The sequence below is a fragment of the Podarcis pityusensis genome, assembly GCF_964106645.2.
Source record: "Podarcis pityusensis genome assembly, chromosome: 18".
NCBI lineage: Eukaryota > Metazoa > Chordata > Lepidosauria > Squamata > Lacertidae > Podarcis > Podarcis pityusensis.
Window position 1 is genome coordinate 9,620,567 of NC_138043.1, and position 20,204 is coordinate 9,640,770.

Consider the following 20,204-nt stretch of genomic DNA (forward strand, 5'->3'; position numbering starts at 1 on the left):
ATAATAATAATAATTTATTATTTATACCCCGCCCATCTGGCTGGGTTTCCCCAGCCACTCTGGGCGGCTTCCAAAAGAATATTAAAATACTATGATACATCAGACATTAAAAGCTTCCCTAAACAGGGCTGCCTTCAGATGTCTTCTAAAAGTCTGGTAGTTGTTGTTCTCTTTGACATCTGGTGGGAGGGCGTTCCACAGGGAGGGCGCCACTACCGAGAAGGCCCTCTGCCTGGTTCCCTGTAACTTGGCTTCTCGCAGTGAGGGAACCGCCAGAAGGCCCTCGGTGCTGGACCTCAGTGTCCGGGTAGAACGATGGAGGTGGAGACGCTCCTTCAGGTATACTGGACCGAGGCCGTTTAGGGCTTTAAAGGTCAGCACCAACACTTTGAATTGTGCTCGGAAACGTACTGGGAGCCAATGTAGGTCTTTCAAGACCGGTGTTATATGGTCTCGGCGGCTGTTCCCAGTCCCCAGTCTGGCTGCTGCATTCTGGATTAGTTGTAGTTTCCGGGTCACCTTCAAAGGTAGCCCCACGTAGAGCGCATTGCAGTAGTCCAAGCGGGAGATAACCAGAGCATGCACCACTCTGGCGAGGCAGTCCTCGCCAGAAAGGAGACACAAGAGGGTAGGAACCAGCCCTACTGCACAAAAGCAAATTTCCTATTTGTTCTACCTGCCGTTGGCCCCCAGAAAGTTTCTCAGAAGGAAATGTGGCCCTCAATTATAGGACGGTTCCACAGCAGTGTCGGAGACTTCTCCTTCCAAGCCTCTATCGTTTCGACTCTTTTCTGCAGATCCAAGAAACGACTCCTTTATCTGTTGAGAATATAATACTTTTATTTGAGAGTCTAGGGTGACACTTATCGCACAATCCCGTTTCGTCTCCCGGCTGGAAAGAGCCTGGATCTGTGGAACTCACAGCAGCAGGCTCCCCCCCCCCCCCGCCCCTCAAAATAAATAAAAACAAAACCATGGATCAATTTCCAAGCTGGTTAAAACAGTCTCCTAAGAATACAGATTTTTTTAAAATAATAAAAAAGGTATTAAGCGGTTTATTATGGTTACGATGCTACTAAGGAGGCTCAACACTGGTTTGCTTTTGTGAGCTCATAACAAGCAAAGTCCTGGCTGCCCTTCCGTGGACGCGCAACAAGGGTTTGGTCGTTGTGGTGGGTATTCACACGCAGGCTGCCTTGGAACTCCAGAATCCCAAACTGCAATCCCATACCCTCTGACATGTTGCAGGAAATGACCTTGCGTTGGATTAGGGTAGGCAGGTAATGGTGTAGAGTGGATGGAGATAGCATTTGAAATGGTCAGGGTGTGTGTGGGGGGGTGTGAATTGTTCCAACCAAATAACAGGGTTTTTTTGGAGCTGCTTACAGAAGTCCTGAGTCAGGGAGGCCTGCCCACGGCAGGATCAAATAATAATTTTTTAAAATCTAATTTGGGACGAAAGAGAGTTATCAGGCAGGGCACAACTGTCATCCAGGACTGATCTGTCTCTGCCCACCCTGCTCACCGCACTGTGGCTTGTGTGAATGTACCCCACATTGTGGCTCGGCAGGTTCTGGGTTGGTGAAAAAACCAACCAACCATTGAGAAGAGCACATACGAAGTTAGGATTGGGAGAGGTGGCGAAGTCATTGCGAGTAAACAATTCAAACCCACCAAAATGCTGGAATACTAATTTTTTTTGTAATGGCTGCAAATGTCTCTGCACTGGGTGTGTTGTTGAGTAAGGCGAACACTTTGAGGTCAGGAATCCTCTGGCCTGCAGGCCCGTGCTGCCATCTTCCCCAAACCATGCCTTCCCCCTGCTCATCTGGGTCTAATCCTGCACTGGCTGTGCACCGTGGCTGGGAAGAGATGGCAGAAAAGGCAGCGGGGCTTAATTCCAGCTGATGAGCGGTGCTTAAAGCTGTTTGAAGCCGCTCATTTAAGCGAGTGGGGGAGAGGAAGAAAAAGGCATCTGCCAATTTCGAGGTGAGATGTGGGGCTCACCTGTCTATTGTGCTATCATAGCGATGTCATGCGATTGGGGGGTCAAATTCAGCGTGCAAGGCCCATCCTGATCAGGTTCCAGCCCACGAAACCAAAACAGTCTCCCACCCCAGTTCCATCTGGATTTGTGCCCTTTTCCCCTAAAGCCTCGCCAGATTCTGGAGCGGCAACATCAAGGAGCAGATTTTGAGAAGTTGCCTTTTTCTGTGCCCTGCCGCTTCCTTCTGATCCAAGCCTTTATCATTAGGCCAAAGCGGCTGTTCCTAAGATGAACAAAATGAAACAAAAGCCCCATTCCCAACCAGAACTCCTTTTCATTTCTCCTGGTGAATGGGGAAGGAAGGGGAGTGTTCCAAAGGTTTGATACGGAGGAATCGGGCACTGGCAAAATAAGAAATTACTCAGTTACGGGGACTTTGCTCTCCCAACCAAAGTGCCAAAGATTGTGGAGAGCAGAGAGGTGCCTTTACCCTGAAATACCTTTGGGTGCTGCAATTTTTCACAGTACATTTACAAGCTGCCAAAGACCAGAAGCGAACCCGCAAACTCCAGAAGGGCTCCAGGACCTTCTGCCCAGAGAATGCAGAGGTTTGGAGGCGATGTGAAGAGAAGGGGAGGAGGTGCTTGATGGATGAGTAAATACCGGGGAGCCCTGCCCCCTGAACCTCTTTGCGAGGGGCTTGGGAACGCCTGCCCCCATGGCAGAACCTAGCACTGGCGCTTGTCTCAAGCAATGGGCAAGTGTTCGAATCTCCCCACTGCCTTCTCCTTCCTGGCTCAGCCAATGTGGAGAATTTGTTTACCACACCCGGTGGGCCTTCGAGGGGCAGAGGGAATTCGGGGGGAGCAGGGTTGCCGATTTAATAAGTTGTGTACACAAATCCGGGTGGGTTCAATCGCACCCAAGTCAGCTTGGCCGGCTCCCAAACGGAGTTGAGGTTGCCATCTTGGGACAGGTCCTGTGGAAGAGCCACAACCTCTTTTCTGCAGCCTTCCAGAGGCTGAGCGTGAAAAAACGAACGAGGACACTACAAGGGGGAAGGCGCGGGCGAAAGCTCAGGGAGCGGCCGACCCCTTCCCTCCCGCCCGTCTTGAGCGTCCACCTCACTCGGCCGCGACCCTGCATGTGCCCAGCCCACGAAGGTCCAGTCCGCTTCTCTGCGGAGGAGGAAAGAGCCTTTTCCGCCCGTCCCACATTGCAGGGCAGAGGTGTCTGCCGGCCACAGCCGCACCTTCTACTGCCGCAGGCTCCAAACCAGAAAAAAACATCCCTCTGGAAGCAGCAACGTGAGCAGGCTGCTAGTTTCACGAAGTAGCTGTTAAGGGTTTTGGTTTTTTTATTTCTTATTTCTTCTCTGCTTCTGTTCCATCCGCGGCTGGGACAGCCTCCGGCTCCCATAACAGGAACTCGTGCAAAAGGGTGTTCACTGTTTCCGGACACTCCATCATGACCATGTGGCTGCCTTCGTCAATCACCTTCAGGAAAGCGATGAGCAGGATCTGGGGGGGGGGGGAGGAAAGGGGCAGGAGAAGGTTTGAAAGGCAGTTCCCTGCTCCGTGGAAGCTTAGAGGGCTCATCTCAACCCTCCTGTTATAACAGTAATAATTACTACAGTCATACCTCGGGTTGAAGTAGCTTCAGGTTAAGTATTTCCGGGTTGCGCTCCACGGCGACCCGGAAATAATGGAGTGCGTTACTTCCGGGTTTCACTGCGCATGCGCAGACGCTCAAAACGACGTCACACGCATGCGCAGAAGCGGCAAATCGTGACCCACGGATGCGGGTTGCGTTTGCTTCAGGATGCGAACAGGGCTCCGGAATGGATCCCGTTCGCACCCAGAGGTACCACTGCATAAGACATCTGAAGGCAGCCCTGTTTAGGGAAGTTTTTAATATTTAATGCTGTATTGTTTTTAACACTCAATTGGGAGCTGCCCAGAGTGGCTGGGGAAACCCAGCCAGATGGGCGGAGTATAAATAAATTAATAATAATAATAATAATAATAATAATACGCCATTTGCTCCCCACCTCACCTGCCCTTTTACACCTCACCCACCCCTCACCTGTCCCCACCAAAGGGTCTTCCACTCTTTCCCCAAGCCCCACCCCAAACTTTTAAAGGAGGGGAGGAACTACACTGAGCGGCTTGCTAAACTTCTGTGTGAAGCACCTCCCAGCTTGCCTTAGGCTACAGCTGGTGCAAATTTCAGGTTCTTATGACCCTCTAAGAGTTCCCTGTTTCTGGCATATATAACCATAGAATTGAACAGCACTCAAGTTCACTGAGGCACACCAGAAAACATCCCGTTTCACTGGCCAGAGGTGAAGTTGCTGTTCTGCAGAATTCTACAGTAAGAAACCTCTTGCCAACCTAGCAGTTCGAAAGCACGTCAAAGTGCAAGTAGATAAATAGGTACCACTCCAGCGGGAAGGTAAACGGCGTTTCCGTGCGCTGCTCTGGTTTGCCAGAAGCGGCTTACTCCTGCTGGCCACATGACCCGGAAGCTGTATGCCGGCTCCCTCGGCCAATAAAGCGAGATGAGCGCCGCAACCCCAGAGTCCCCTTTGACTGGACTTAACCGTCCAGGGAACCTTTATCTAACCACAGAGCCTTCTTGGGCTTGCCGATCAGAAGGTTGGCGGTTCGAATCCCCGCGATGGGGTGAGCTCCCGTTGCTCGGTCCCTGCTCCTGCCAACCTAGCAGTTTGAAAGCATACCAAAAAGTGCAAGTAGATAAATAGGTACCGCTTCGGTGGGAAGGTAAACGGCGTTTCCGTGCACTGCTCTGGTTCGCCAGAAGCGGCTTAGTCATGCTGGCCACATGACCCGGAAAAACTGTCTGCAGACAAACGGCAGCTCCTTCAGCCAGTAAAGCGAGATGAGCGCCGCAACCCCAGAGTTGTCCGCAACTGGGCCTAATGGTCAGGGGTCCCTTTACCTTTACAGTAAGGAACACTCCCGGGCAAGGAGAAAGGCAGGGGATTGGAGTGGGATTTCACAGGGATTCAGGGTAGGTTTGCAAAAGCGTTACCTCAGCCATCCGCTGGTCCTCCTCCACAGGGACAAATTTGTCGTGCATGCCGTGAACGAGGAGGACAGGCACGGTCAGCTCCGCATGGTAGACCTCATCCCCCTCTGGCCAGTACTGGCCGCTCATCATGGCTCTCAGGACGAAGGACGAGACGTTGAAGGCGTTCCCTTCCTTCAGCAGCTGCTTCTCCTTGGCGCCTTGGCGGGCAAAGCCAGCCCTGCAAGCAGAGCCAAACGGGCAGGGTTAATTCAGCACGGATATTTATTCGTTTTTTATTTATTTGTTTAATACTTGGGAGGATTTGTCGCCAGGCTCCCGGGGCAGCTGAGAAATCAGTGAAAGAAAGAAAAGGAATGAAGACAATATACAAAGACGAAAAAGAAGGAACATTTTATCATATGTGGTGGGAATGTAAGAAAGTAAAAAAACTTCTAGGAAATGATATATAATGAGATGAAAAAGATGTTGAAATATACATTCTTAAAAAAACCAGAAGCATTTCTACTTGGTATTATAGGTGAGGATATTAATAGACAAGATGTTAAATTGTTTTTATATGCAACAAAGCGGCAAGAGTGTTGTTAGCCTAGAAATGGCAAACAAAATTAATGGACTACGCAGAATTAGATAAAATAACAGGAAGGATTCGAAACCTACGGGACCAGAGATTCACAGAAGATTGGAAGAAATATACAAATTATTTGAAGAGAACTATAATCAACAAATTACGCTAGCAGGACTACAAGAAGTTTTGTAAGGAGAAATATATGAAATACTGCAAAGTAGAGAAAGAATAGAGATAGTAGTTATGAGATTTAAAGGTAATAGTGAAAGTAAGAAATGTATATTAAGTGAATAGATTGGAAAATTTCCAGATGTGATTGATGGAAGTCAAAAAAATTGTATAAGATATAAAAGTATGTTTAATTATTGTTGAAAATGATATGTTAAAAAAACTAATATGTGTGTGTGTGTGTGTGTGTGTGTGTGTGTGAAGACAATATACAAAGACACGGCACAAAAGGAACATACTCCGGGAGGGAGAAGGAAATAAGCAAACCCAGGGCTTAGACTATAAAAAGACATGACACAAAAGGAAATTATCGTATTTTTCACCCTATAGGACTCACTTTTTCCCCTCCAAAAATGAAGGGGAAATGTGTGTGCATCCTATGGGGCGAATGCAGGCTTTCGCTGAAGCCTGGAGAGCGAGAGGGGTCGGTATTCTGGGGGCTGGGGTCGGGAGAAGCTCGGGCTTCCCCCGCCCCAGCCCTGCGCCTGGGGGGGAAAATAATTTTTTTTCTTTATTTCCCCCCTCCAAAACTAGGTGCGCCCTATGGGCCGGTACTTTAAAAATAAAAGCTACACACACACACACATCAACAGCCCAGTGAGGATAGATCATGCTCAGGAGCCATGGAATGCAGAGTGACAGGTCTTTTTAAATTAATTAATTGATTGATTGATTGATTGATTGATTGATTTGATTAGACATTCATACAAACATTAATACACATACACTTACAACCATAATATCATAATAACAACAAAAAATAACAATAAAAAAGGGGGGAAAGGATAAGAAGAAAAACGAAAGAAAAAAGTTAAGAAGTAAATAAAATAGGTGGATGTTAATACACCTTTGTGACTTCCCTCTCCCAGTGCTTGTCATTTTTTCATTCAAGTTCTTATTTACATTGCAAATCATGTACCACTACTTTATTTCTTATAATATACTATTATATTATCAAGACAACTTTACGACCTTAGTCTAAACATATCAGCATGCTATCTTTAGAGCAGTGTTTACTCTCTTTAGAGCAGTGTTGGGACGCTGGTGGCGCTGTGGGTAAAACCTCAGTGCCTAGGACTTGCTGATCGTAAAGTCGGCGGTTCGAATCCCCGCGACAGGGTGAGCTCCCGTCGTTCGGTCCCAGCTCCTGCCCACCTAGCAGTTCAAAAGCACTTCAAAGTGCAAGTAGATAAATAGGGACCGCTTTATAGCGGGAAGGTAAACGGCGTTTCCGTGTGCTGCGCTGGTGCTGGCTCGCCAGCTGCAGCTTCGTCACGCTGGCCACATGACCCGGAAGTGTCTTCGGACAGCGCCGGCTCCCGGCCTCTTGAGCAAAATGAGCGCGCAACCCTAGAGTCAGTCACGACTGGCCCGCACGGGCAGGGGTACCTTTACCTTTATCTTTACTCATACACTCTTCGAACCACAACCATTGTGACCTTAATTTCTGATGTGTTTGATATCTTATTGCCGCAGTTAATTTTGCCAATTCTATAAATTCTATTAATTTATATGGCCAATTCTCTTTTGTGGGTACAGTGGTGCCCCGCAAGATGAATGCCTCACAAGACGGAAAACCCGCTAGACGAAAGGGTTTTCCGTTTTTGAGTTGCTTCGCAGGACGAATTTCCCTATGGGCTTGCTTCGCAAGACGAAAATGTCTTGCGAGTCTTGAGATTTTTTTTTCGCTTTTCCCCCCCTTTATCTAAGCTGCTAAGCCTTTAATAGCCTTTTAGCAGCTAATCCGCTAAGCCTTTAAGCCTTTAATAGCCTCTAAACCGCTAATAGCGCTAATCCGTTAAGCTGGTAATAGGGTTGCTTCGCAAGACGAAAAAACCGCTAGACGAAGACACTCGCGGAACGCATTAATTTCGTCTTGCGAGGCACCACTGTATACAATTCCCTTTCCAGTTCTTTGCAAGGAGTAACCGGGCTGCTGCAGTTGCATAAAAGAACAATTTCTTTCCTGTCTTGTGGTATTTCATCTCCTGCTATACTCAGTAAGAACACAGAGTGACAGATCTGTGGGGACTGGTGTTTTGTCTTGGGGACCCCCAGAGACCCCCGAAAAGGAAGATGGCTACTCACTTGAGGAAACTCCAAGCCAGGCAGGGGGAGAGGCAGCGCAGGACGCACGTGGGCATGTTGAAGATGGAGCAGAGACTGGGCTCCAAGGCTGTGGGGCCGCCACCATTGATCATTATCACCTTGTGGACCAGATCCGGGTATTCGTGCGCCAGGAAGGTGCAGAAGGAGACTCTGTGGGAAGAAGCAAGCAGGCAAGAGGGTGCAATAAGCTGGAGGGTGGGAATGTGTTAAGAATCATAGAATCATAGAGTTGGAAGAGACCACAAGGGCCATCGAGTCCAACCCCCTGCCAAGCAGGAAACACCATCAGAGCACTCCTGACATATGGTTGTCAAGCCTCTGCTTAAAGACCTCCAAAGAAGGAGACTCCACCACACTCCTTGGCAGCAAATTCCACTGTCAAACAGCTCTTACTGTCAGGAAGTTCTTCCTAATGTTTAGGTGGAATCTTCTTTCTTGTAGTTTGGATCCATTGCTCTGTGTCCGCTTCTCTGGAGCAGCAGAAAACAACCTTTCTCCCTCCTCTATGTGACATCCTTTTATATATTTGAACATGGCTATCATATCAGCCCTTAACCTCCTCTTCTCCAGGCTAAACATGCCCAGCTCCCTTAGCCGTTCCTCATAAGGCATAGTTTCCAGGCCTTTGACCATTTTGGTTGCCCTCCTCTGGACACGTTCCAGTTTGTCAGTGTCCTTCTTGAACTGTGGTGCCCAGAACTGGACACAGTACTCCAGGTGAGGTCTGACCAGAGCAGAATACAGTGGCACTATTACTTCCCTTGATCTAGATGCTATACTCCTATTGATGCAGCCCAGAATTGCATTGGCTTTTTTAGCTGCCGCGTCACACTGTTGGCTCATGTCAAGTTTGTGGTCAACCAAGACTCCTAGATCCTTTTCACATGTACTGCTCTCAAGCCAGGTGTCACCCATCTTGTATTTGTGCCTCTCATTTTTTTTGCCCAAGTGCAATACTTTACATTTCTCCCTGTTAAAATTCATCTTGTTTGTTTTGGCCCAGTTCTCTAATCTGTCAAGGTCGTTTTGAAGTGCGATCCTGTCCTCTGGGGTGTTAGCCACCCCTCCCAGTTTGGTGTCATCTGCATATTTGATCAGGATGCCCTTGAGTCCATCATCCAAGTCGTTGATAAAGATGTTGAATAAGACCGGGCCCAAGACAGAACCCTGTGGCACCCCACTAGTCGCTCTTCTGACCCTTGGGCTCTCACTTGTGGGGTGCCTCAGGGCTCCGTCCTCTCCCCCATGCTTTTCAACATCTACATGCAGCTGCTGGGAGAGATCATCAGGCGGTTTGGGCTGGGTGTTCATCAGTATGCAGACGACACCCAGTTCTACCTCTCTTTCAAATCAGAACCAGTGAAGGCAGTGAAGGTCCTGTGTGAGTGCCTGGAGGCAGCTGGAGGATGGATGGTGGCTAACAGATTGAGGTTGAATCCTGACAAAACAGAAGTATTGTTTTTGGGGGACAGGGGGCGGGCAGGTGTGGGGGACTCCCTGGTCCTGAATGGGATAACTGGGCCCCTGAAGGACCAGGTGTGCAGCCTGGGAGTCATTTTGGACTCACAGCTGTCCATGGAGGCGAAGGTCGATTCTGTGTCCAGGGCAGCTGTCTACCAGCTCCACCTGGTACGCAGGCTGAGACCCTACCTACCCGTGGACTGTCTCGCCAGAGTGGTGCATGCTCTGGTTATCTCTCGCTTGGACTACTGCAATGCGCTCTACGTGGGGCTACCTTTGAAGGTGACCCGGAAACTGCAATTAATCCAGAATGCGGCAGCTAGACTGGTGACTGGGGGCGGCCGCCAAGACCACATAACACCGGTCTTGAAAGACCTACATTGGCTCCCAGTACATTTCTGAGCACAATTCAGAGTGTTGGTGCTGACCTTGAAAGCCCTAATCGGCCTCGGTCCAGTATACCTGAAGGAGCGTCTCCACCCCCATCATTCTACCTGGACACTGAGGTCCAGCGCCGAGGGCCTTCTGGAGGTTCCTTCACTGCGAGAAGCCAAGTTACAGGGAACCAGGCAGAGGGCCTTCTCGGTGGTGGCGCCCGCCCTGTGGAACGCCCTCCCACCAGTTATCAAAGAGAACAACTACCAGACTTTTAGAAGACATCTGAAGGCAGCCCTGTTTAGGGAAGCTTTTAATGTTTAATAGGTTATTGTATTTTAATATTCTATTGGAAGCCACCCAGAGTGGCTGGGGAAACCCAGCCAGATGGGCGGGGTATAAATAATAAATTGTTGTTGTTGTATACCTTTGGCCATCAGGCAAAAATGTTCTTCTTTAACCAGGCCTTTGACTGATTGACATCCAATGCCCTATTAAAATGTGTTGGTGAGTTTATTGGGTTGTTTTCGTTTTTATTATGTATTTTGCGTTTTTATGTTGTGATTTTACGTTGTGAACTGCCCTGAGACTTGCAGGTATAAGGTGGTATACTACTACTACTAATAATAATAATAATAATAATGGTGATGATGATTATGTTTGCAGCCCACCCTGGATGATAGGAATTGTAGTCCAGGTTACGGGTAGGCTGGGTCATATCTAAAGCCAGAAAGGAGGAGGCTTGCCAACAGCTGCTATTCACGTGTGTTGAAAGAGCCTCCATTTTCAAGAGCAGTCTACCTTCACGTTCCTGAGTGGGGGGAATAACAGAAGGTGCCCCTATGCCTGGCTTCCTGGGATGAAAATGATGATGATTTAAACTGTGGTCTGCAGACTACCAAAGGTCCATGAGCTTCATTCAGGTCACCTGCAGTGTACCTGTGAATTTGTGTCTGAACTTGGGAGAGGACACATCCATTTACATCAAATATTTCTACCCTTGGCTCTGCCTCCACGTTCAGAGGCCGTAATGGAGGGGGGGAGAGAGGCCTTGTGCCTGAATGCTGCTTGGGGGCTTCCCTTTGAGGGCATCTTTCTGGCCCCTGTGGGGGCAGGAGGCTGCATTAATATAATAATTCATTATTTATACCCCACCCCTCTGGCTGGGTTTCCCCAGCCACTCTGGGCGGCTCCCAATCGAATATTAAAAACACAATACAGCATTAGATGGGCTCTTCTGATTTTCTCAGCCTTTTTATCACTGCGCTGCCAAGACAGCGTTTCCTCGCTTGCATTTCCCAATCTCCGTCTCCTTTCTTTCCCTTATGTTTACAATTTAAAAAATGGTTTCAGTGATACGTTCCTTTCCTTTCGGTTCATACGCTCCAACCTACTGCTCCCTTCGAAATATACCTAAGCTAAATTCTCCCTGCTCTCAGGGGATGGCCTCCAGTTCTGGAATAAGCTGCAGAAATCCCCTACAGCAAAACCGACATTTGATGGAACACGGGGCAGAGTGAAATGGAGTGTGCGGGGTGCGGTGAAGCTCAGAAATGGCTCTCCCCTCCCTGCTCATTTGATCCCCAGAACAACCTTGCGAGGAAGGTTAGAATAAGCTTTAGAAATCAACACACACACATTCCTGGCCCGCTCCAATGAAACCAGTATTCAACGGAATGGAATGAACGGGGTTGGGGACCCTCCCCTCGCCCTTACCCGTATGAGTGCCCGATGAGGATGTTCCTCTTCCGAGCGTAGCGCTTGAAGACGGCCCGCATGTCTTCCGCCAGGGCGTAAAAAGTGTAGGCGGCGGCGATTTGGGGGGCCGAACTGCACCCGTGTCCGGCCAGGTCGGGGGCCACCACCTCATAGCCCAACTTGGCAAAGAAGTCCAGCTGCTCCTTCCAGATGTCCAGAGAGCCCCCCACGCCGTGGATGAAGAAAAGGACCACGTCGCTGTGGGTGCCCTTGCAGCTGGTGATGAACTTGGTGCAGTCGACGTTGACCACTTTCTTCGGCTTCCGCCGGCGGCGCTTGGCATGGCCGGGACCGGGGGGGTTGGCCGAGGGGGTGGCCGCGCTGGCAGCGTCCGAGACCTCCAGCTCCATCGTGCCGTTGGCTTCGGAGCCGTTCTGGCAGTGGAGGATGTCGGCGCGGACGGCGTCGCCCAGGTTCTCAATGACCATCTGGCCGTTGCGGTAAACGGTGATGCGGCGCTTGCAGCGCACGACTCCCGCCGTCTGGGGCGCGTCCTCGGCCCCCGGTGGGCGGGCGGGGGCCAGGTGCTTGACCCGCAGGACCCGGCCGGGCTTCACCTCCACGAAGCTAAACCCGTCGCTGGACTCGACGCTCTCCAGGGGACCCACAGCGTTGGGGGTCTTGCCCATCAGGCAACACAGGAGCCCGTCCGTGATGCTGGTGAACATCGTGATTCCTGCATCGAGAGGAGTTGTGGGGGGTGACACAATAGTGCGTGAGACTCTTTGGGGTCGTGGGGTCGACGTGGGTTCCCTGAAAGAGAATCCTCACAACAACCTTGCGAGGTACGCCAGTGTCATTATCCCCGGGTCCCCGATTTCTGTGCTACAGATGAAAAGACATGGAGCACGTTCTCCCCACACATTGAAAGCACTTTGATACCACAACAGTCATATCTTCTTCCCCCCCCCCCAAAATAATTGGGGAAACAATAATTACTTAGAAGACTCCTGAGAGTTCCTAGGGGACCCCCCTCTTCCCTCCCCACAGTAAATAAAGCTGAAGTAAATAAATTAATATGTAAAAACTACTGTGGTGTTTTTTTTTGCAGGGAGGGTGTTCCGTTTTGCTTTCAAATTGATGGTGGGCTCTGAACCAACAGCGTTTGTCGTTAGGACACGACAGCGCGCTGCAAAATTTTGCTGCAGTTCAGATATGTGTGCATGTGTATGCATGTATGTGTGTGTAACAGGAGTGTTCATATATGTTTACATACACACACACACACACACTCAAAGTGGTACCTCTGGTTGTGAACGTGATCCGTTCTGGAGGCCCATTCACAACATGAAAAGAGCGCAACCCGCAGCGGCGCATCTGTGCACGCGCAGGTTGCAATTCGCCACTTCTGCGCATGCGCGTGACGTCATTTTGCGCTCATGCGTGAGCAGCGAAACCCAGAAGTAACCCTTTCGCTCTGTCACAAGAGTCTAGGGCCCTGCAGGACTTGACATCTTTCCGCAGGGCCTGCAAGACAGAGCTGTTCCGCCAGACCTTTGGCCAGGGCACAGCCTGACCCCCTCCTTTGGCAATCTTCACAGACCTCTAGCCCAATGGTTGCCATTAATCTGATTTGAACTGATTTTATAATGAAATGATTTTAGAATGTTGTATCATTTTACCGTTGTTAGCTGTTCTAAGCCCGGCTTCGGCTGGGGAGGGCGGGATATAAATAAATTATTATTATTATTATTATTATTATTATTATTATTATTCTGGCACTTCTGGGTCGCCGTGGGATGTAACCTGAAAGAACGTAACATGAAGTGGATGTAACATGAGGCATGACTGTATTGCAATATTGTTCCAATAGCAGCCTCATTATAACAATACCAATTTTCTAATAGGAATGTTCTTGGTCCAGCTGCCAGCTAACCCTGCAGGAACATTCCATTCCACTTCTCAGTTTTCTTTTCTGAATGGATTGTGCTCAGATCCGGTGTCTGCTGTTGTTTTACTCCCTTGGCTTCTTAAATTATGATTTATTCCATTTGCACCTTTCCTCCAAGTAGCTCACAGTTGCAAGGCACATAGTTCTCCTCGCCCTCCCACAACCCTGTGAGGAAAGTTAGGCTGAGAGACAGTAACAAACCCCACCCTCCACCTGCAAGCGTCAGGGCTGAGTGGGAAGATTTGAACCCTGGTCTCTCCCAGTCCAGCGCTCTATCCACTACACCAGACTGCCTGTACTTCAAAACTTGCACTACTTAATGCTTCAAACATGGGGTGTGTGCTGATACGGCCCCTTTCCTGTTTCTTACTGGTGCCAATCCTGTCTCCATCCACGACTTGAGTTTGCTTTTAGAGGGAGCCCAGAGGATTATGTTTATTATAAACTGTCAGAATACCAGAGCTTCTTGGGCTCCTAACGACGAGAGATTTTAAAAAATTAAAATAAAGCCAATGCAGGGGACTTTTGTTGAAAGAAAACAAATTGCACAGAAACCACAAAGAACACAAACCATCAGTCCAAATGCACTTTTTAAAAAACCTCAGATAAGAACAGATCCATTTGTATACAAGTCATCGGACCATCACAAAAGCTTTATACGGCGTGGAAGCCACACAAGGTCATGTCAAACAGGACTTAACTCAGATCAAAGCAAAAAAATATTGAAAGTATATACAACACTAAAATAAAACCCAAGTGCCAAATCTCCTGGGCAGATGGCAAAATGCCTCTTAAATAAATTAAAGGAAAGCACGAAGCAAACTTAAAATTCTAAATCTCTCTCACAACACACAGAATGCTCTTAGGAGAATTCTCCAAACTTCAGCTCCTGCGGATAAGAGAAGGGGCATCTCTCTCCCCACAGCACAGGAGAGGAGCAGGAAACCCCAAATCTTTGGGTTGGGGGAATCCTAAGGCTGGGAGGGAAACTTGGGGGAGAAGACGGGGAAGCCCTTGACAGAAGGATATGTTGCCTAAACTACCTGTAATCTGCTATTCATTTTAGAAAGTTTATTTACAATGGTACCTCGGGTTAAGTACCGTATTTTTTGCTCTATAAGACTCACTTTTTCCCTCCTAAAAAGTAAGGGGAAATGTGTGTGCGTCTTATGGAGCGAATGCAGGCTGCGCAGCTGTCCCAGAAGCCAGAACAGCAAGAGGGATTGCTGCTTTCACTGCACAGCGATCCCTCTTGCTGTTCTGGCTTCTGAGATTCAGAATATTTGTTTTCCTCCTCCAAAAACTAGGTGCGTCTTGTGGTCTGGTGCGTCTTACAGAGCGAAAAATACGGTACTTAATTCGTTCCAGAGGTCCGTTCTTAACCTGAAACTGTTCTTAACCTGAAGCGCCACTTTAGCTAATGGGGCCTCCTGCTGCCGCTGCGCCGCTGGAGCATGATTTCTGTTCTCATCCTGAAGCAAAGTTCTTAACCTGAAGCACTATTTCTGGGTTAGTGGGGTCTATAACCTGAAGCGTATGTAACCTGAAGCATATGTAACCTGAAGTGTATGTAACCCGAGGTACCACTGTACTTATTTATTTCACAAAAAAATTATTCTGCTAGATCGGGAAAAGAAAAACGACTTCGACTGGCCAGCTAAATCAGGCGAGGGGAGTTGATGGGTCTCAAACCCTCAGTGAGTTAGGGGCTTCCCTGGCATGTGAAGACCCACTCTGGCAGATGGAGCAGATGAGACCAATAATAATAATAATAATTTATTATTTATACCCCGCCCATCTGGCTGGGTTTCCCCTGCCACTCTGTGCAGCTTCCAACAAAGTATTAAAATACAGTGGTCTGTTAAACATTAAAAGCTTCCCTAAACAGGGCTGCCTTCGGTTGTCTTCTGAAAGTCTGGTAGTTGTTCTTCTCTTTGACATCTGGTGGGAGGGTGTTCCACAGGGCGGGTGCCACCACCGAGAAGGCCAAGAGTGGGCCCAATGGTCAAGAAGGCGGTTTCTGCCCATAAAGGGAAGTGAGGGGCAGGTGGGGCTCATCCACCTGGGAAGGGAGCCCATCTAGAAGAAGGAAAACTCTGGCCCTAAACCTCCACTGCCTTGTGGGACGTCTTTGGGAGGAGAAATGGCTAAGGAATAAACCCTACACAAATCCGGAACGGAGTCCCTAAGGCGGTTGGGTGGCGCCTTGACCGCCTCCTTCTAGCAACTCCTGCAGCCCAGCTGGTGCCAAACATCTTGCTTTGGTTTCCTTTTGGCCACATCAGCCCGGCCAAGAGGAGGGTCTTGTTGTCAGCAGCGGAGGAAGGGGCCTTCCTCCTCCCACTCAGCCGCTTTACAGCTGGGGGGGAGGCAGCGGGCAGACCGTTTGGGCAGCGGGGAGCCTGCGCACGCCCAAGCCACCGCGTCTCTCCCAGGAGAGACATGGCAAAATTGAATTATGTGTCATTTTCAAAACATGACTTTCCGTTCTCGTATCATTTCAAAAAGTTCAAATTGGACAGATCCACCGTTCGGTGCGAACTAAACCAAATTTGCCCCACAGCCCAACCACTTCTGCTGGAATGTGGCCCCCAAGGGGTTTCCAACAGGGCAATGTGGCCCTCGCTCCAAAAGCAAAGCTGAAGCCATCAAACAAGGCCTACCCAATGCTCCCACGCCAGATTAACCTTTTAGTTCAAAATCTGCAAAAGGAGTGACCCCTGCCCCCATCTCCCATCCTTGCAAACCCACAAGTCACTTAAGGAGGGAGGATTTGCGGTGGCTTAGGTGCAGGCCCCGCGGTGAGTGCCGCCCGGCATTTTGTCACCCCCCCTCAGCGATGACACCTCCAGACACACTGCCCAGGCTTGGGCCCAAGGGAGGTCACTTTGGTCTGCAAATGCAGCAGTTTGACTTCACCTCCGGAGATGCACCGTATTTTTCGCTCTATAAGATGCACTTTTTCCCTCCTAAAAAGTAAAGGGAAACGTGTGTGCGTCTTATGGAGTGAATGCAGGCTGCGCAGCTATCCTAGAAGCCAGAACAGCAAGAGGGATCTCTGCTTTCGCTGCGCAGCGATCCCTCTTGCTGTTCTGGCTTCTGGGATAGCCGCGCGAAGCCTCCTCAGGGACGTCCTTCAGGGACGTTCCCCCTGCCCTGAAGAGGTTTTGTGTTGCTTTCGCAGAAGCCAGAACAGCAAGAGGGATCGCTGCTTTTGCTGCGCAGCGATCCCTCTTGCTGTTCTGGCTTCTGGGATTCAGAATATTTTTCTTCTTGCCTTCCTCCTCCAAAAACTAGGTGCGTCTTATGGTCTGGTGCATCTTATAGAGCGAAAAATACGGTACTCCATTGTCTCTTGGGGGAGAGATGGATGCCACCCAACCAAGCATTCAACCCCTTCTCTCCCTCCCCCATATAAAACATTCCCAGAAAATGGTGTGTCCCCACCCCCTGGAAGGAAAAACTGGCTAATCATCGAGTGGACATGGGATCCTTACCAAACTGTGGCAAGAACACAGCCCCAGAGGCCCCCATCAAAACATGGTAGGGAGGCCAGACTTCTAGGAGACCTCCTTATTTAATTAACTAATTAGAGTCAACATGATTAGAAGCAAGCCAAGCGGAGCTGAGCAGAGGAGGGAGAAGGGCAGAGGCGGAACAGAATGCTCTGGACTTCCCCATCTCACAAGCACCAGATACACTGGAAAAAGCCAGGCAATATGCCCCACAGGGGGAGAAACCCACATTGCCAACTTATCACCCCAGCGGCGCTCTTCTGCCTTTCTCATGCACAATCCAGGAACACAAGGATCTGCTGGTTTTGGTTCTCTCAGGACACATTCACACCAGAGGACATTTCTTTAAACACTCAGGGCTTCCTCCAAAGAATTTCCAGAGCTGTTGTTTGTTATGGGTGCTGAGACTTGTTAGGAGGTAAAGGGACCCCTGACCATTAGGTCCAGTGGTGGCCAACTCTGGGGTTGCGGCACTCATCTCGCTTTATTGGCCGAGGGAGCTGGCATACAGCTTCCGGGTCATGTGGCCAGCATGACTAAGCCTTTTCTGGCAAACCAGAGCAGCACATGGAAATGCCATTTACCTTCCCGCCGGAGTGGTACCTATTTATCTACTTGCACTTTGACGTGCTTTTGAACTGCTAGGTTGGCAGGAGCAGGGACCGAGCAACGGGAGCTCACTCCATCATGGGGATTCGAACCGCCGACTTTCTGATTAGCAAATCCTAGGCTCTGTGGTTTAACCCACAGCGCCACCCGCGTCCCTAAAAGGTAAAGGTAAAGGGGCCCCTGACCATTAGGTCCAGTCGTGGCCGACTCGGGTTGCGGCGCTCATCTCTAACAGAAAAACAATTCTCAGGTTTCCCTATGAAGAAGGATTTATGATTATACCACTCTGGGAATTACAGCTCTCTGGGGGGAATTGGACAACTCTCAGCACCCTTCTTAACAAATTGCAGTTCCCATAATTATTTGGGAAACGCCATATCTGTTTAAAGTGGAATTATACAGCTTTAAATGCAAGGTGTGGATATGGCCTCAGTTCCTCATTTATTCAGTCTTCATTCCTCCACATTTTCTCCAGCAATACCCGAACCTCTCTTTCAAATCCTCGTGAAAATTCAAATCAGCATTTAAGTACGAATTTATTCTAATGAATGCATTTTTGCAAGCAGTGTACTGCACGTTTTTGATGTTATTTGCCCTGATATGCATTTTATGCACCATTTCCCACAATACAGGCATTTTTGCATAAACTGGCTGGCTGGAGAAGCTTACATCGCAAAATTGAATTATGTGTGAATTTCAAAACATGACTTTCTGTTCTTGTATCATTTCAGAAAGTTCAGATTGGACAGATCCACCTTTCGGTGTGAACTAAATCAAATTTACCCCACAACCAACCACTTCCTAACCCTCCCCACTGCCCCCATCTCCCATCCTTGCGAATCCACGAGTCACTTAAGAAGGGAGGATTTGCGTGTTCAGCTGGGGAAATGGCTGCCAATTATAGTGTGCTGCTATCGACCCTTCTGTGTCAAGGGCTCCTTCTTCCACAGAGCAGAAAATAAGATTGAAAGACGAAAAAATGCAGGGGACCTTTGTTGAAAGAAAACACATTGCACAGAAAGAGAGAGAGAGAGAGAGAGAGAGATGCTGGTCACCATGGCAACCAAGGTGGAGTCGGGTACCACCATCTGAGCAACTCAAATAACTAAGTGCCGGTTGCATAACGTTGCTTCTGAGTCCAGAAGGAACCGTGTTACATAAGCCACCACTGTCTCCCCTCTTTTCCACCACCCACCCAGTAAGGATGGGTTTGGGTGAAACATGGGGAAAAGGCGGACAGCAAAATTGCAGGCTTTGGCCTGCAGGAACCATTTCTGCTTCCGCTTATCAAAAGACACACACACACACACACACACAAGAACTGAAGCAAAAACTACAGACACCACTCCTTGACTGCAGGTTCTAGAGAGGAAAACAAGAGAAACAGACAGAAATGTAAGAACAGCCGGCTGGATCAGGGGCCATCCTGTTCTCACAATGGCCAAATATCCCAGAATTCCTAGGAGCCGAGATAGACTGCCTCTGGTCATGGAGGTTCAATAAGAAAGCAAGAAGAGACAAGCTTCTAGATCAATCCAATCTAAACCATCATTCTGTTCTCACAGTGGCCAACTAGATGCCTCTCTTGGGAAACCCACAAGCCGGGTCCAGGCACAAGAGCAACGTTCTCCTGTGGTTTCCATCCTGGCTAGTAATCATTGATAGCCTCCTCTTGTGTGAATCCTCTTTTAAAGACATCTAGGTTGGTGGGAGGGACGCAAGTGGCGCTGTGGGTTAAACCACAGAGCCTAGGACTTGCTGATTAGAAGGTCGAAGGTTCGGATCCCCGCAGCGGGGTGAGCTCCCATTGCTCAGTCCCTGCTCCTGCCAACCTAGCAGTTCAAAAGCACATCAAACTGCAAGTAGATAAATAGGTACCGCTCCGGCGGGAAGGTAAACGGCGTTTCCGTGCGCTGCTCTGGTTCGCCAGAAGCGGCTTGGTCATGCTGGCCACACGACCCGGAAGCTGTAAGCTGGCTCCCTCGGCCAATAAAGCGAGATGAGCGCCGCAACCCCAGAGTCGGCCACGACTGGACCTAATGGTCAGGGGTCCCTTTACCTTTACCTAGGTTGGTGGGAGGGAGTTCCGCAGCCTAACAATGCGCCACAAGAGAGGTGAAGGTTTTTGGTTTTTTTAGGGTCTGTGTCTATTTCTTGGGGTTGTACGCGGCTGACGAAGACTACCTTCTGCACTCAGTTCTCAGCTGCGGGTGCAGGATGTGGCCATCTCTGAGGTGCGTTCTGTGGTCTCCTAGGAAACTGGCCATGAATGGCTCTTTTCCTAATGGGACCTGTTTCTTTTGCAGGGGAAGCGTTGGCGGCGACCAAATTGCAGGCATGGCGCAGAGGAGGGGAACTTATTCCAAATCTGTTCCAAAAGAGGCTTTGTCAAAAGCCGAGGCAGCAAACCTCTCCGCTCTTCTATTTTCTCTCTCTTTCCTCTCTTTCAAATGCGACTAATTCTGAGGGGTCCCTCTGTCCCAGACAATACCTTGGAACTTGGCGGCGCTCGCATGCGCAGGCAGTTCCAAGGTTCCAAACAGATTCCGGAACATTCTTATGCAAAGTGGAGTCCGAGTTTGGAGGACAAAAACCGAGGCAGAAATTGGGGGAGTCTCCAAGTGTTAGAAACTCAGATATATAATCTCATCG

At 49.2% G+C, this 20,204-nt stretch overlaps 1 protein-coding gene across 2 annotated transcripts; it reads right to left on the bottom strand.

Moving 5' to 3' along the window:
• Positions 1–814: 814 nt before the first annotated feature.
• On the bottom strand, positions 815–19,967 carry ABHD8 (abhydrolase domain containing 8). Of its 2 annotated transcripts, none has more exons than XM_080989078.1 (5): positions 19,737–19,967; positions 11,496–12,213; positions 7,923–8,093; positions 5,042–5,258; positions 815–3,507 (listed from the first exon to the last, which is right to left on the bottom strand). In XM_080989078.1, the coding sequence occupies exons 2-5, from the start codon at positions 12,203–12,205 to the stop codon at positions 3,352–3,354; spliced, it is 1,254 nt and encodes a 417-aa protein (XP_080845204.1). In that variant the 5' UTR covers positions 12,206–12,213; positions 19,737–19,967; the 3' UTR covers positions 815–3,351. The 2 variants fall into 2 exon arrangements, with proteins under 2 accessions (XP_080845204.1, XP_080845203.1); XM_080989077.1 differs by having other exon boundaries at positions 19,612–19,967.
• Between the last annotated feature and the right edge of the window lie 237 nt (positions 19,968–20,204).

Coding starts and splice junctions, on each gene's coding strand:
- ABHD8 (XM_080989078.1), bottom strand. CDS start 12,205: ATGTTCACCAGCATCACGGACGGGCTCCTGTGTTGCCTGATGGGCAAG. Junction 8,094..11,495: donor CTCATCGGGCACTCATACGG/GTAAGGGCGAGG, acceptor TTCTTCCCACAG/AGTCTCCTTCTGCACCTTCC. Junction 5,259..7,922: donor CTGGCTTGGAGTTTCCTCAA/GTGAGTAGCCAT, acceptor CTCTGCTTGCAG/GGCTGGCTTTGCCCGCCAAG.